Source organism: Bombus fervidus, chromosome 10 (assembly GCF_041682495.2).
Source record: "Bombus fervidus isolate BK054 chromosome 10, iyBomFerv1, whole genome shotgun sequence".
NCBI lineage: Eukaryota > Metazoa > Arthropoda > Insecta > Hymenoptera > Apidae > Bombus > Bombus fervidus.
This window is the reverse complement of record NC_091526.1, coordinates 9,679,052-9,696,946: the sequence shown is the minus strand read 5'-3', so window position 1 is coordinate 9,696,946 and position 17,895 is coordinate 9,679,052. Positions and strand designations below refer to the sequence as shown.

The 17,895-nt window shown below is 37.9% G+C and overlaps 2 protein-coding genes across 4 annotated transcripts in view; one reads left to right on the top strand and one right to left on the bottom strand.

Moving 5' to 3' along the window:
• Nucleotides 1-7,522: 7,522 nt before the first annotated feature.
• Npf (neuropeptide F) overlaps nucleotides 7,523-17,895 on the top strand; it is a 22,881-nt gene continuing 12,508 nt past the window's right edge. The window contains exon 1 of the mRNA XM_074111940.1: nucleotides 7,523-7,645. The gene's annotated coding sequence lies outside the window, so the exon portion shown is untranslated. The remainder of the gene's footprint in view (nucleotides 7,646-17,895) is intronic.
• The window catches only part of Np (serine protease notopleural), a 16,084-nt gene continuing 5,871 nt past the window's right edge, over nucleotides 7,683-17,895 (bottom strand). The window contains exons 3-12 of one of the 3 annotated variants that reach the window (XM_072012073.1): nucleotides 16,448-16,767; nucleotides 15,449-16,261; nucleotides 14,842-15,388; nucleotides 12,703-12,846; nucleotides 11,948-12,094; nucleotides 11,302-11,378; nucleotides 10,952-11,052; nucleotides 10,495-10,766; nucleotides 10,261-10,415; nucleotides 7,683-9,693 (exon numbers count right to left, since the gene is read on the bottom strand). In XM_072012073.1, coding sequence (XP_071868174.1) covers nucleotides 9,529-9,693; nucleotides 10,261-10,415; nucleotides 10,495-10,766; nucleotides 10,952-11,052; nucleotides 11,302-11,378; nucleotides 11,948-12,094; nucleotides 12,703-12,846; nucleotides 14,842-15,388; nucleotides 15,449-16,261; nucleotides 16,448-16,767 — 2,741 coding nt within the window. In that variant the 3' untranslated portion in view covers nucleotides 7,683-9,528. Of the gene's footprint in view, nucleotides 9,694-10,260; nucleotides 10,416-10,494; nucleotides 10,767-10,951; nucleotides 11,053-11,301; nucleotides 11,379-11,947; nucleotides 12,095-12,702; nucleotides 12,847-14,841; nucleotides 16,262-16,447; nucleotides 16,768-17,895 lie in introns of all 3 variants that reach the window. The other 2 variants (XM_072012071.1, XM_072012070.1) reach the window with 2 other exon arrangements.

The window sequence follows — 17,895 nt, the reverse complement described above, 5'->3', positions numbered from 1 at the left end:
ACGTATTCCAGTCGCTGTAAGATCTTGCTATTGAATAGGCATGCTTAATGTCATTTAACTGGGTACATCCGCTGGGCCAATTTTCATCCTCCTTCCATATCTATAAATTGAGTATATGGATACCCGAGATAAGATCAAAAGTTGAAATTAGATTAGAGAATTTCATATATATTCGAAGTAATTTAAAAGTGTCCAAATGCTTCGTCGATATTAAAAAAGAAAGGAAAAATGTAGGCAACCTGACTGCGAATTCTCGAAGGGAACAACAAATGATCTTTTTAAACATAAGGGACCACGATAGCATCGTTTAATTAAAACAGCGGAGAGTTTTAGGAGATGATCTATCTTGAATTTTCCCCGTCTGCGATAAAAATACTTGTAAAGGGATTATTTATAAATGCAAAGTTTCGACGAGGGTGAAAAGGATGAAAAGTTTATTCGAACAGAAGAAGCTAACGCGACGCTAGAAAAGGATCACTGATCCTATAGTTAAATCTTGTCAGACGAGCCAGATTATATGGGTAGAAATTATGGGACAGAGCTAAATATAATGAAGTTCATATAGGAGAGTGTTTAAGTAACTGGCTCTTTTTGTTTAAGTGTTTATGGCAAACAGAAAATTTCTCTCGCGGGTCATTTGACAGAAGGGAACGGACAGCATACTCGTTTCCTAGTTAATATAATTGATCAAAGCGTTATGGGAAAAGTAGTTTTGTAAGAGTTAACTGTACAACAACTTTCATCGGGGCCAACGAATTTCATCGACAAAATTGGCTTGAAGCTTCTTCCATTCGTTGTAACAAATTACTTCTGTGAATATTAAAACATCGCTTTTATTACGTACAAATTATAAATCTAATATCACAAATTCTCAATTTTCTGCTGTTTAGAAATTTCAGTTAGTTCAAAACGTCGAAGCGTCGTTTTTACATTGCACATGACACGCCGACGATTTCATCCGTGAAACTGGAACAAAAGGAAAACTGACATCAAAAATAGAATAACAACACGATCGGGAATCTCAATTGATCGAATTTCACTTCATTTCGGAGTCAGATCATCAATCTATAATCTATGTCAACCGCATATGACGAATCGTATCACTCGCTATCTTAAAAATTTCTAATTATAACCTAAACGAATCAAGTAGCAAGTTTGTCCCCTTATTAACGTCTTGATTTTCGCAATAAGAAACATCGCTTAGAGACATAGATGTACTGTGTGACGAAGGTGATAATTATCAGTTTCAACTGATGAACAAATGGCGTTGCTCCATTGAAACAAGCTCGGCTCGTGGCATGGAAATGCCAATCAATATTCCACGCATAATTATGTAAAAGTTTGTCTTAAGTTTCGAAGAACGAACGAGTATGTCAATTAAATGTATCTATTCGTGCCTTGTTGTCGGAATGGTCGTTATTTAGAGGATTTCCTGTTAACACGGTTGAAACGAAGTTTGCGTTCGAAATATCGCGATATATCGAAGACCCGAAATCTCTCACAAGGTCAACGTCGCAAAGTGTGTCAAACTTGGCCAAGTCACCTTTTACGGTACCTACGGCTCGCTTCGTGGCTAAGAATTCCGGATAATATTTCATCTAATATCTTCGTTTTGTCATTATAACGCAGAACGAGCGCTGATGCACAGTAGTAGATCTTTCGGAATAATTATGTATTTCAGACGCGGCTACCATTGTACGTGTAACTTTAGAGAGTGGATAAAGTTCAATCCTTGATCGTGAACGTGACTCGTCCTAAGTAGGCCAGGACCTGTACCTTTCAGCGCACAATGTTTTCTTTGAGGCCGATGTGGCATCCCATTTATTTAGAAATACTCCGACCGAGAGCATAATTGAGTGGCGAATACGCAGCCGGATGAAATTACAGTTCGAAACGAACGAGCGTGGAAGCGTTGTAAGATAGAAATTTATGAACAAAGTTGAGTGTATTTTTATGTCAGCTCCTACCAAGCATCAATGAGATACGAAGATACGTTGTACGTGTGCGCACTTGTTTATCTGTACAGTTAATTCTGCAGTGGTTGAATTGATTACAGAAAAGGAGCGATGAATCTTCACTATAGGAAATTAATCTTACGGACGACGCTAACAGTCGAGGATTTTTCTCATTTCCTTTTAGAACGTGACTCACCTTACAGGAACGTACGAATGTTTGACCGTGATCGTGACTTTCATCAAGTAGGTTAGAACTTGTCCGTCTTCTCTGTAAAATGGATTTTACACCTTCGTGAACTTACACAGAATACCGTCTCTATTACGAGTTCTTCGTAACGATTAACAAATTTTTTTTAATTAACATCATTATACCAATTAACCGCTTGAGGCGCAACCGTTCGCCGAATAGAACGCTTCTATCATCTCGGGAAATCGCGGCAAGAAGTGAAAGATATAGCGATCTGTTACGTAAAGTTAAGCATCAAAAAAGTTTGAATATGCGAATCAGATTAAGGACGAAGAAAGATTACAAATCTTCCATTCGTATATCTTTCTTCGCGAACAAACATTTATTTAAATTCAACTTCGTGCTTATCGAGGACTTGATAACTTTTCGACCGTAAGAGCGTAACCATTCTGATTTTCTATCCTTTTTAACATATTTTCATTCTTATATTTCATTATCGTAACAGATAACGAAATGTTTTTATGCAGCGTACTGCTACGATACAATTTCATTGATCACTGCAGTACCTATTCTTAAGGAAAAAATCCCCAAAGCATTTAGGTCGTGACCCCATAACCATGGGAAGGCACCCGCGAGAAGGAACGGGGAGAAACAATCGATGGTCATGACCCAGGACACGCTTGACAAAACTAGGTCAGAATTTAGCTGCGTCTTTTCACGTTCCGCGCATCATTTTTCTTTACCGTTGCTCATACGAATTTACAAGGCTTATAAATATGCGGGCTAAACCTTTCTCCTTCATCCCCTCTTTTCATTCTCAATTTTTTTACAAACAAAACGAGTCGTAGATTTCACTTTTTCCCCTAATAACTGTACCGGTAAATATCGCGGCCTATCGATGTAATGGACTTTCTAAAATAAAATTGACCGTCAAAATTTTTTAACTTTCACATCCATTTTCGGAATTCTCACTTCTAAATTTGTTTCAAAATTTACCAATGAAATCACGATAGACGTATCTCGTTACAATGCTAATGAAATTTCAAGATATTGCGTATAACGCGTAATATATTCATAGAAGGTGTTTGTAAACGTTGGAATAATCTCGCGAATCGCTGTATCTCAATTACGATAGCCACAGAAAGTATTAGAGTCCTCGACTCGAAAATACGCAAGCAAAATCTCAGTATAGCAAAACTACAATGGTCGTGTACTATGGCGCCGATAAAGTCTACGTGACGTCATTCTAGGCTACTAAGGTCAGACCATGACCCTGCTCGAGTACGATGGTGATTCGAACAAAATCTGTTGATCGATTAGGGCGCAGTAGCGCGCCAGGCGCCGACGCACCTCGTCCTCGACGTCGTATCGCTCGTTCTAGCCCGGATGAGATCCTTGCAGCGTACCACTTTTCTATACTCTGTTTGCATGTTTAATCGTAGTATCACACGAACGCAACCTGCTACTTTCATTTCGACAACCAAGACGAGCACTGTAAAAAAATTTATCGAACACTACGAACGAACACGAGACGAATTTAGTATTTATTACGAGAAATCCGTTTTAGAATTCGGTATTCATATTCAGATTAGGATTGTCTTTATGTTTAGTTTTGGAGCCACCTGTCTTTTACGATATGAGTAATAGAATATTATCTTTTAAAATTTTTCAACGTATCAAATTTGTTCGTCATAAAATATATACGTAACGTACTTAGCATATTTTTATCGTGTGCTCTTCGACTAGAATAATCGCATGATCAGATATTTCTAATTAAACCATCTAATCTTTCCACGCGCTATGCACAAGTTCACGAACATTTTCCACTTTTATTATCGCATTGTACGTGTTATATTTCGCACGGATCGTAAAAATATGTGAACAGTCAATTATCCATTATACTGATAAATCTGGATATTTCGTGGAATCATATTTAACACTTATATGCTTGAAATTATTATTCGTGATGTACGTCGTTTACTAACATTTCTTTCCAATGAATATCTCGTAATTATAGATTCTCAGATTTGTTTCGGTACTGTGAGAACTGTATCGGTATGATCGTAATAATGTCATAACAGCGCTAATGAAACTTTAAAACGTTTCGTATTAAACACGTAATACACTTTCGTATATTCGTAAAAGGTATGTACAAGTGTTCGAAGACATTCGCGAACTCGTCTGCGTCTTTTCGAGGACAAAAATATTGGCTAGGCAGGAATTTGCATGGTTTGTGTCACGATCGGTGGGTGAAGGCCGTCAATGGCTTCTTCTTGACTGCTACCCGCACGGTTTCGTGACTTCATAAGGAAAAGGCGGAGGTAGCTGGCTTTCTCCAAAGCCACTTAACCCGGTCCAGTAACATCCATCCATGAACCGTCACGTCTGTGACATTTTCGATTGCTTTGTATCAGCCACGGTGTAGAAAATCCCTTACGATTACGTTTTCATTGTAGCACCCGCGGTATGCAAGAAGTCGGTGTAAACACGTAATTTTACGATCTTCACGGGGCTTGGCAGGATACATAAACCGCGGCGAGAAATTACAAACGATTATTGTTTCTCGAGACACCAGCGGTATTTCATGCGGTTTGTAACAGTTACATTCTTCTGTTACTGTTCCAATTAGAGGTTACACGTTGAAAGGAGAGGCCAGACATTTAAATTACTCACTTTTCCATGAAATTAAAATAAATTACTTAGCACCGAACAACGGTATGCTGTATGTGGATTAACGATAATAGCTTGGCTACTTCGTGGCTGAAACTAATAGCATAAAGAAACAATGGTACGGGCAAAATTTCATCGAATTTTCGTCGTTCCTCTTTCGAAGCAACGAACCTTCGTCGACACTGAAATTTCGTCGTATAACCACGGCGGGATATACATGAAAGGAGCATCTCGCGAAAATAGGTCTCAACAGCTTTTTTCCCTCCTACTTTTCAACAAGTGCTTTGAACTGAAATCACGGATACGATGCAAACATTTGAAAAGCACTTGCTTTCTTAGCCTCTCTGAGTCACTCCAAGTGTAATTACCTGCTTAATAGACGATAAAATCCACGGAATGCTGTCGCTTATCGCATATCATAGTGTGGAATTTAAATCAAATACGATAGCAACCTGAAAAAAAAGTAATGAGATTCGCGATCTAAGAAAGATAGATAAAAGCTTCTATGTTATAGATCGAATCGCGAAGACGGAATTGACGTACCAATGAAATGGCGTGAAAGGAGAGAGAGTTACATTCCCGGCGACATGCTGGCACAATTGGGCGCGACGATCTGTTTGTCCCATTCGACCAGGTCTAAAAACCGCGATACTTTCTAGGCCAGACCGTCTTTTAGCGAGAAAACGAGCGTAAATAATTTTCTGCCCTTGTCTTTTTTCCCTTTCTTCTCTTTTTGTTATCTGTAAGAATTACATGTAGCTGAACTATCTCATCGATAATTATAAAAATAGAAGTATCGACCTGATTATAATAGTTGGCAATTGCAGCGGATCACAGTCTTTGGAACTTCTTCAATGATAGATAGTTAAGATTTTCGTTATTTGTAACTATCGTAACAAAGTCGAGGTATTAACGTCATAACGCGTTTCTGTTTCGTTATCATAAACTTTCCAATATAACGTTAGGTCAGTTTCTAAAGTGAAAGGCATAGGAAAATTAATGAAATAATCTACATGAGATCAGGGCGATATCATGAACGATATAGAAAATACGTGTATGGATAAGCCGCTCATTAGCAATGCTCATTGATAAGACATCATCTGGAAATACATGTGGCAATAAATGTGTTTATAAATTCCATGAATTGGAGGTTTCAACTTGTTCCACGGCCGCCTGAATCACTTAATTTACGATTGATTTCTCGCGATTTCGCTTCAGAAATTAATCAATAAGCGAGCAGCTGACCAAAACAAAATTAGACGATAATCTTTTAATATGCAGTAATATTTATCTTTACGTTTCGCTAATCAAATGAGCTTCCTGCAAATGTGACGTGATGAAAAGAAACGAGCAAGTCGCAAACCAGTTGATATCCTGTAGATAATCGAATAAAGATTAAATCAATCGTTAATTCGGTCTCTTTATTGAGTTAACTATAATAACATAATGACTCGTTGAACATTTCCAATAGATTTTTCCATGGAAAATTCTCCTCCTTCATCCTATAGTCAAAGTTAAGATTCTATTTGCCTCGAAAATGTCTCACTTCAGATGTCTTTCAGTTAAATAGAAACCACCGTTGGTATACCGATCTCGTATCTGCTTCGATTCCAATCAGAAGTAGATCACGTTCATGTAGTTTTACACTATTGATACGGATGAGTGCGAATTACATACTTTACGTAAATGCTAACCGATAATGATATAGCATCGAAAGAAGTTTTCAAATTTTATGGGTATTTTTAACGTTCGATATCCACGCGTTGTAGAAAGTTTTAGAAAATCGTTCCGCTTCCACGAACATTTTTATAAAAAAAAAAAAAAAAAAAAGAATCGATCCGCCTTAATACCGTAATCAGTGGTTATTGTTAATAAGGAATTGTATTTATTTGACGATGGAATCTCGTACATTTCTTTAACATGGTTCGAAAGAGTACATTATGAAGGTCGTAAAAATATTTGTAAGAAGTACGGAGAAAAACAATCAGGTAATTCCAGGTAGGAGAATTTCCGTGTTTTTATATAGGATTATTTTTAACTGAATACAAATAGCTCCTTTTGGTCGAAAAATATGTTTGATTATGTTGTGTCATCAATCAGACACATGCAAGATAAACTGCTGTTTACATAACTTTCTTTCGACTCGCGATAGAGAGAGATACAGTGGCACACGAAATTATGTAAACACTTCAAGAAACACTTTGTGAATATATTTGTACGTACATATCGTACAAAATATTTTGAAATTTCATTAGCGCAATAATAGAGACGTCATAATTATATGGATAACGTTTGTTTGATAGTTCTTTAGTGCGACTATTTCTAGACGGTTATTTGTTCCGTAAACAATTTTTCATTGAATGTATATTTACAGTAGATATCTTGTAACTTCTATATACATCTTCAGCTTGGTTTTAAATTTTAACGATATAATCATGGCAGTCGTGTCTCATTACGATGTTAATGAAATTAATTAATAATAATGAATTCATAAAAATTTTCTATGGTAAGTGTTCAAATAAGTACTTTCGTGAGCCACTCTAAATAAAGTACTTGTAAGAGGATCGACGATCTCCATCGCGTTTTCTCTCCCCTTAAATGTTTCACGCCACCTGCTTAATAATAGTTTCCTCCTCGTGGCGCTTCGGCAAACAAGCCGTTCCATTATTCTAGAATTTTGCTCTCGCTCCATACAGTTACAGGTGATGGTGTGGGCGTTGCGTGTAGATGAGATTTGAACTCTCACTTGAGACCGATTCGTAAATATCAACACCCACGTTGATTGGTTGCGAGGACAAACAAAATGGAACGAGGGATTGCACTCGGCAAGCAGGTAATTCACTGAGCCTTTCCTCGATGAAGAAAATCGATTTTTTTTTTTTTTTCGTCCGTTTTAATACTCGATTGGTAAATACAAAGACACCGAGGGAGAAACGTGAAAGGAATAGTAAAGCAGTAGAAAATAATAGATTGTAATAGAATGAAACACGCACCACCAATCGATCAATTATTTACAAGCTCGGGGTTTTGTATATTTTCACAGCCCCAACTACAACATATATTAATAAATTATTTGTTCGCATACACGACTGGCTATACCCGCGTGTGTATTATATCTGTACATACACTTGTACAAATATAAATTTTCGTATAAATTAAATTAAATAATTTCTTTGCTTTAGGCAATTTCGATCGCACGACAGACGACGTGTTCAGTTTCTTCTTTCTTCCTTTTGTTATCGAATGCTAATTTAGTTTCTTATATACGATTTACATCGTTATTTTATTACATATGATGATATTGCGTGTGACGATAGTTGGTTGTATTTGACGAAAGGGTAAAGATAGTGAGCACGTTATTTTTACTTTCGATTAAATCAGTCGATTAAATAACAGATCGATTCGTAAACATATTCGTTAATCAGTATTTCGATAAATTACGAAAATTAACGCAAACAGCATCGGGTTCCTCGTTTGATATCAAATAAAACTAAAATCATGTAATACCATTAACAGTCTCTATGTAATTCGATAACATTGCATGCGGTATCTACAGCAATTACGGAATTATATTTCATTGAAGGATTCGCCTTTGCTTCACGTTAATATTACTAGAAGAGTCGAATCTTTGACGCTCTACATGTTTGTACAGCATATTTATTCTAATTGTTATATGTTACGCACGCGATACTACTTGACAGAATAATATCAGAAGTAACATTGCACGCGTTATTCAGGCTCTAACACCTGAAATATTGGAAGTAATTGGAATTATTGGAAGACGTGAAAATAAACCTGGAAAGAGCCTAGAAGATGTTGAATATTATGTACTTCCTTCGTCAATTTTCTTCCTAGTTCACATCACTTTTTTCCCGTTCTTTCGACGCTGGATATTTTACAAGAAGTACAATTCGTCGTGGTATCGTGATAGGTATTTAATTGCGTCTAATTTTGCAAAACTTCTCAGTCAAACGAGAACGTTGCAAATAGTTATCATCGGTCGGTTCGAACGATTCGCTCAGATAATATTCGCTATTAAATGACCTAACGCGAATCGAGTCCATCGAGAAGCGTTGATAACATTGACACGATATAGCTGCTAAATTGACCTTATCATTAACACATATTATTGTCATTGGACATTTGTGAGGGGAAACACCGTTGGCATCGTAGAACGCTTTTCTGTCGACCGGTGTTCGCTCGAGGACTGAAATTCTGACACGAGCAAAAGGTAGCATTAATTATCTACGGACGATCATGCATAGTTTTACGTATGAAACTATGCAACATATGAGCGTGACATACACTGATCAACCCAAAGTCCACCTACGCTTAGTTAGTAACAGAGTCGCGTAATGCGTCATATAAATACATCACACAGTACAAAACATTAATCTTACTAGATATCGCGTTTGATGACATTTCGCGAGAGTAGTTGCACGTACATACAGCGATTCGTATTTTTCCTCTTTCTTTTTTTTCCTTCTTTTCTTAATATCCACTACGTGGAAAGTTTTCCACGAGGAAAACTGTCTTTGCATACGATTTGTATAAAATAATATTATGTACAGCCGCGCTGACTTCACTACATTCAACTTGTACATTTTTCGAAATTAACTTTCGAGGGATGTACTGTCTCGATGTCTCTTTGTGATAGTTCCCACATTTAACCATCATTTTCAAAAAGATACGTGATCCGCTGCTCGGAACTTCCGTCTAGAATTGAAGAATTTGGTTTATCCATTCACGAAATTCGGAGATGCGAGTGTAAACTCCTGGTTGATTGGGTACCGCACAACCTATTCCCCAACTGATCACCCCAGCAAGTATCCAGCGCTTATCGCGCGCCCTTTGAATCACCATAGGCCCTCCACTGTCACCCTGCAACGATACAAACTCTTGTTTTAGTTCTTGCAAATTTTGTATTTAGTGGATGAATGGAGTTACACATTTCTCTTCGTTTCCTTCGCTTGTGAAAGTACATAAACACTTGTGGAAACTTTTCGTGAATACATCGTACGTGCTTTCCGAAATGTTTGATATTTAATTAGCGTTACGATGAAACACGACTATCATGATTATATCGATTAAATTTGAAACAAATGTAAATATATATGCAAAAGTTACAAAACTAAGCAACCATTTATTCACAGTATTTCATTTTCACAGTATTAAATTTTTGACGTTACGTGAAAGTATTACTAAATGACGCGAATTTCATATACTTGAATTTAATTAATCAGTATGTGCTACAATGGTGTGCAAATACATATAGCCACTACATATACATTTTTCAAACCGATTAAATATTTTACCAATATAACGATGGCAAGCGTGCCTCATTGTAATGCTAATAAAATTTCAAAATGTTTTTCGTGATAAGTACTCAAATACTTTCGTGTGTCATTATATTCGTATCTATATATAGAACAAAGAGAATTAGCATACCTCACAGGAATCGTATTCGCCATTTCGCCATCCAGCGCAAATAAAAATATGTGGAATATGTTCGATGTATCCGGCATTCCTGTACATAACCTCGCACATTGTGTTATTTATAACTGGCACAGCCACTTCTTGAAGAACTGATGGCAATGGGCCCTCTAAGAATTAAGTTTTAATCAATATACCTTTTAAATTATGTCATTACGAGAAGACTTGTAAAAATGAACGTATTGGTACCGTCATAAAGTCGACCCCAGCCAGTGACATAAGCAGTACGGCCAACGTAACTTTCGTCATCATCCGGCAAGCAAATAGGCAGAACGTTTGGTTGAAACGGTAGCAAAGGTTCGTAGAATCTCAACAAAGCAAGATCATATTCGAAGGTTCGAGGATCGAATTGTGGATGACTGGCCACGATTTGAACTCTTCTTTCTTGATAGCCGTAAGGTTCGTCTTCGTTGGCAAGGTCATGTTCGCCGATTCTCAACAATAAATCGCTTGGTGGTACGCTGCAGATAAAAAATCATATTCAAAGAAACTTTCAAACGAACACTCCTTTTAAATAAAGATATATTTTTCATAAAACTATAGTTCGATAATATGCTCAGTTATATCATTCTTCTTGGAATCGATTAATCGTAATAACGAAATAATATAGATCGAAGCTAATCGCAATGATAAACACGATACCAACTTTTCGACGCAATGCGCTGCTGTTATTGCCCAATTCTCATTGAGTAAAGCTGCGCCACATTTGTGCAGATACGTCGACGTCCTCCATTGCCGTAACGAGATCTGAAAAGAAAACATCGATCTTACTCAACGATGCTTGGCTGTGCACGACTTTGTGTATCAATTACGTGAACACGCAACACGTGTGATATGGTCGTTTATACACACACACACATCGATGTACAAGTACGTTGTATAACACGTTTCGATATATGTGAAAATAACACAGTGACTGATAAACGGCCGCGAGATTTTCATTTTAATTCTGAATGATTTAACGAAGCTCCGAGAACTTTCTCGAATTGTACTCACCTGCCAAGGCCATTTTCCAAACGAGCTACGATTCCCACCGACGATTCGCGACTCTGGGAACAATCTTCTTCCGCACACTGCAAGAACAAGCATCGTCGAATTTAAGCCCTTCAATAAATTCGCGAATCTCAATGACACAGCCATGTTGGAGAACGAGTCTTCTATATTGGTCCAACTGGATGAACCGGTACCATCGCGAGCGCCCCTTCCCAGCATGTTTTTTCTTCCTCACACCTCTAATTATGCGTACGATTCTGCTTCGGGTTTGGCAAGTGAAAAAGATCATCGCGTTTTCTGGCCAGTTATTCACGATGCGGTCATGAATGGAAACGATTCGTCAATGTTACCTCGCGCGCTTCATTTTACATATGCAAATACTTTTCTTCATTCTTTCCTCTTTTAATCTTTGTTTCTCACGATCACGCGTTATAATCGTATTGTATAACGTTCAGGTTTCTATATTATCGACTATAGATTCTCATTTCGTAGCAGCATTTGCGTAAATAAGATTTAAATAAATGTTTTATTGATTCTGATATGATAGCGACAAGATTAAAGTTATCCAAAAATTACGAAATATTATCGTCATCGATCGAGCTACTCTTTATACGAGCGGAGATTAAACGATTGTATAGGATAAGCTCACCTTGCTTGTAATCCGACATGTTGAGCGTTTCCATCGGTACCGGAAGTTCGGTATCTATCGTCACACTGGCGATCGAGGACAGAGTTGTCAAGATAGTGGGTCTTTTCGTTACCTCGTGCTCTGTACCAGTTTCTGTCGTTGGTTTAGCTAAATAATCGTGAATTTTTTTATAAAAAGTGAGAATACGTATAAAATTATTTAAAAAATAGCTAAAATATAGAGCAGAGAAATCGAAGGACTTGTAACAAAAGCAACCCTTATCTATATGTTTGCCTCTTCTCAGAAAAGTTAAAAATTACTGTAGCATCTTTAGTTTCAGTTCGTTGCGTTTCGATTCTTTTAAATAAAATATTGGCCTTGTTACGTAATTTTTACGAGCGTGTTATTCGAATGTCATTACTTTTAGTTCTCGCAAAACCTTTTAATAGTAAAAATCCGGAAGAATTCATTGGTGAAAGAAATAATCGATAATTGATAGAATATTTCTAAAAGAAGGCGCTATATAAAATATTCGATAAAATATTAATTTCACGTCCTATGAATTTATTTCACATTTCGCTACGAGCTTTCGGAATAGGTCGACGTTTTCCTCGAATTACTGTGTACCGAGTAGATAGTTGTTTTTGCAACATCGATCGCATATTGTACGAGTTCTGCTTCTGATTACCAACTAGATCGATTATTATCTAGAAAGTGAACAAATTTGACGAGCATCGTTTTTGTTTCAAGTCCCTCAAATTACTTAATCTCCGTACCAGAAGTCGAGAATTGCGATGTAGATTCTGGAACAAGCTTATCAGTCGTATCTTCTACCGTTTGTGGTTTTTTGGTAGTGGGCGACTGAATCATAATCCAGCCATCTGGAGTTGTTATCGGAGTCCACTCGCTTTCGGTTTGATCTACAGGATGATTCAGGGTTATTAACGATCGATATCGTACATTCGCAGAATTTTCTTATTTGCGCGTCTAACGAATAAAAGTAATTGGAAGCACTCGAAAACTAGAACGGAGTGCAGTTATCGGAAAATAATTCGACTCGTTTAAATTACAACGGAAGAGAGAGGCGAGAGATGGAATGGGAGATCGTGGATGCTGTTCGCGTGGCATTCGAGAGGAAAGATTACGGTGGACGGTTTAAACCGTTACAACGTTCCGACGCAACAGAATTTCATCTTCTATCGATGCGCGGAGAATATGTACGGCCTTTTCTTCTTTAACAAATTACCCGTTCCTAGACACGACGATTAAGACGTCGTATACGGGAATTTTATTTTACACTTTTGTTGCGTGTACGGTTTGGAATGCAATTACCGACAGCAAAGTGAGACTGATCGCGGTCAATAGATACGGCAAAGTATTGGCGAATTTCTTCAACTATATCGATATCTTCGCTATTGTCTATTTACGAGTAATATACAGACTTATTGTACAATCGAATGCTCTTTTTAGTTATGCTATTATCCATGAGTACATACGTTGGAATGAAATTTCACTCACATGATAGCTTTTAAGCGTTAAGCAAAGTGGATATTCCATCCTAACTATGGAATTAATGAATTAATTAAAGAATTAACAGTAGAGAAACGTTCTTCGACAATAGCGTTGAAATTATAACGAAGATATCTACCTTTAGATCGAATTGCATTGCGTAAATATCTATGGACGATAGCGTAAGTTACGTGGTAACGTAAGAATGTTTTTTATCGAAACATACGATACATATATAAATATAATACTTAGAAACGAATGATATAAAAGTTCTACTAATTTTGAAATCTATAAGTTTCTTTAAAAAATATCATTATCTGATAGAATTCGTCGAATCTATTAGGAGTATGAATGTGAGAGTAGATAAGATCCTTAGTAATCGATCAAATTCACGAAGCTCCCACGATTTTCTTAATGCTACATAATTAATGCAGGAGGCGTGCAGCTCGACGTGAATTGCCACCGAGATGATTTCCTATGGACGACAAGAACGTCACGTTACACAATGGATATCCGTTTTCTTCGATTTCACCGAGCATCAATTACTGTTTTCGCTCAGCATGCGAATGGAAACTGCAAATGGCCGCGCTCAAACTGATCGCATATACGCGTTTAATTACCAATTATATAAATTTTACATCGTCCAATTAGATCACGCGTTGTTTAATTGAACTTATTAATTGGATTATACATAGCTCAGTACCGTTGCCGATAAATAATTCAATTTATTTACGCAGTGAAATCTTGATAAGCCCCCGTGACTTAGCTACTCGAAAACCTGTATGCAGTAACTTAGTAAAGCACCGATGAGACAAAATAACTTGAAGATTGTAATTTTAAAACTTTAAAATATAACTATATTTAAATAAATGGTAAATTAAGATTTAGTTTGAAGAACTAAATTAAGGTAGAAATTAAATGTATCAAACGTGCACATATTCAAAAAAGATGGTAATAAGCATAAGCCTCGATGTAACAAAAAAATACAATACAATACGATGATTTGAAGACTTTGAGATTCCAGTTACCAAGTTTCAAATTCTGTTTTATAACGTTGTAGCTATGAAAAAGTATTCCAAGGATTTGCCTCGTATTTTAAAGGAGTATAATTCCAACGAAATTCAAATATGCATATCATCCTTATTAGACTGCGGATTTTTATGCAAATTTATACTTTTATAAACGTAACTAAAGAAACAGAGCCCGAGCAAAGATTTGTCCTATTAAATATCACACGTGTACTATACTTCAAATATTTTATACGTATTTTCGTATACCATATGCATTCTCTGTATTTTCATATCTCTCATAAATCCATAAATAACCCTAATCTAATTATGAGAAACTATGGGAGATAATAAATTATAGAAAACTTTGCCCTCAATGGGTTAACTGTTCCTACTTACCTAGTTGCGTAGTTGTCGTCGAAAACGTCTCCGGATTCTTCGTAGTCGTATCGTCAGAACTCGACGTCCATGTAACGAGTCCAGGTGTATAAGTTGTATGAGAAGTTTCTCCGAAGGTTTGATTAACAATCGACACCTTTGTCGAAGTAACGTACGCTGGCGTGGTGGTAGTCGTATCGATGGAAGACGACGACGCAAAACTGACATTCGTTACGGTGGAACTAAGCAAGGTTGTGGATGTCGTCGAAGAAGGCTTGCTGATAGGTTTAATGGTAGGCTTAACGGTAGGCTTGCTGATAGGTTTGCTGGTAGGTTTACTCGATGGTTTCGTAGGCTTCGTTGATTCTATCGTTGGCTTAGGTTTCGTAATAGCAACGGTGGTAACATTGATCGACGACAAGGATCCCGTTTTTTCGGTGGTCGTTGCGTAGTCGGGCTTGGATATCAGGCTCGGAGTCGTCGTGCTGATCTTCGTTGGTTTTGGCCTCGGAACAGTTGTTAACGGCTTTGGAGTATTTGTTAACGGCTTTGGAGTAGTTGTTAATGGCTTCGGAGTAGTCGTTAACGGCTTCGGAGTAGTTAACGGCTTCGAAATCGTTGTTCGAACCGTCGTAGGTTTCACCTTTTGGGTAGGCCTCGTTGTGGCGATGGTTGTGAATTTTTGAGTAATCACGGTTTCCGTGGTTGAGCTTACCGGTTTTGTCACCGCGGAGAAAGCAACGTTCTCGGTAGTCGTCGCGATGGTTGGTCGTTTGATGGATGTCAAAAGAGGTTTCGTGGTGGTCGTTGACGATAAAGTACTTAAAGTGGTATTTACAGGTGGTCTTATTGTGGTAGAAGGAGGAGGCCTCTTCGAGGGTGTAATGGGTTTCTTCGTGGTGGCTGTTGGTCTCTTTGTGCTGCTACTGATTACCGGTTTTTTAGTACTGATAGTAGGTTTTTTGGTGGTAGCATGAGTCAATGGTCTCGCGGTTGTTGCGTTTCTTGGTGGGAACCTCGTAATTGGAGTGATCCTTTGAGTAGTCGTGATTACAGTTTTCGACGTTGTTGATTCGGTTGTTCGATCGACAGTCGATTGAAGAGGTTTGGGTGTGGTTGCATTGGTAGGCCTATGAACAGTCGAGTGGGCAGGTTTATACGACGATGAGTGAGGTGGTTTATACGACGACGAATGCGTTGGTTTATACGACGACGAGTACGTAGTTTTATGCGTCGTGGTCGAATGAATCGGCTTCTTGGTAACGAATTTAGTCGTTTCGGCAAAGGTTTGCGCGGTGGATAGCGGCCTTGTCGAGATTTCTAATGTCGTTGGCCTTTGAGTGGTCGTCGCCACTGGCTTTTTAGTTGCCACTTTTGTTGTTTCTTTTACGGTGGTTGATTGCGTGCGGATACTCTGCGTAGTGTACATGCTGGTCGTCTCCTAAGTATTCGTAAGGAAGAAGAACTGGATTATTTCATCGAATGACTATTGGCTACATCTTATATAAAAAGATGGAGAAAAAAGATTCGTTCTTTGAGAACTTCGATATGATTGAATTCAACGTTGTTGAGGCGATCGTGAGAACAAAGTTAAATCTTGATAGGTGTGTTCGAAGCCATAACTCACCTCGGTGGAGTACGTCCCAGTTGGTTTCTTTTCGTTGATCGGCTTCGGCCTTGAGAAATACTCAGGTATATCGTTGCTCTCAATTGGCCCATGAGTCGTAACGAACGGCCTTGCGGGAGAACCATCGTCGATACTGTTGTCTTGGGGAAAAATGTCAGGTTCTTCGTCTATCTTACAACAGCTACCGAAATAGAAACGGTCGATGCAAGTGCCAAGATGCGTGCCATTCGCTTTTGCGCAGGTAAACGCGAACATGCAAACGCCAGTTTCGCCAGTTCTTCGAGACACACATGGCAGGTGCCTGATATTCCTTCCCGTACCTACGGACATTTGCAGTACAAATCTTCAAATAAAGTCAAGAATGATGTTGCCAAATTTCATCTTTAAAAATTAAATACTGCACCGGCAGTGTACGTTAAACAATTTTAAATGAAACATTGCAATTGAATTTTGAGATCAGAAGATTATTTCTTTTCCTTTCTCTCTTCTATAAGGAAAAAAGAACTGAAAGTTGTGTGTGTGAGAGAGAGAGAGAGAGAGAGAGAGAGAGAGAGAGAGAGAGAGAGAGAGAGGGAGAGAAAGGGAGACGGAGATCAACATCGGTATTCTGTGATCTCTAATCGAATGAACGTTAACCTTTGCTCGATACCAATAGCTGTGTATTCGCTGTACGCGTTCTACATTCAGTGTTTAACGCTTGAAGATAGGTATCGTCATCGTTTATAATGGCCCTTAATCGTCCTACTGTGCAACCACAATCCTATCATAGATAATGAACGATAACAAGTAGTATAATCAATTAATAATCGCGTCGAAAGAGGCTGTAAATCTCTCGACGGAAGCGGGTGTACTGTTCCTGGTCTTTAATTGCATCCGTTATAGAACGATTACTACGGAACGGTGGGCGTAATTGCTTTAATGGGCTCCAAATATGTACTTATTAAGAGGGTAGATCGTGAACAGTGCAGAAAAATTCCAAGATATCGCAGATAAATGCATAACTGCGTATAGTTTATGATTTATAATATCGCAAAGTGTTTTAGTTCCATTAAATTCGAACATGTGGATGGGTGAGAATCACAATGACGCGACTCGGTCCGTTGCTTATTTTATAAAACGGTGTTATGCGTTTATTATCATGATAAAATTATTTTATCTTTTTCAAATTAGAATTGATATACTAAATTAAAAGTTTCAAAATTTTTGAAACGTGTAAATCATACGTATCGATCGAACCGACAACTGTTTAGTAATTTTCAATCGTTTATGGAACGTAGCCGATATGTAATGTAGTATAGCGGGCGTTATCGAAGAACGAATTGATGTCAGGCAAAGCAAAGCATCTTGGTACCGTTACGTTTCGATGTATGAGCTAGATGCCCGACCCAAAAGTCGGTCACAGTCATAGCCTAATGTAACAGCCCGTTTTCTTCCAAGACACCTCACAA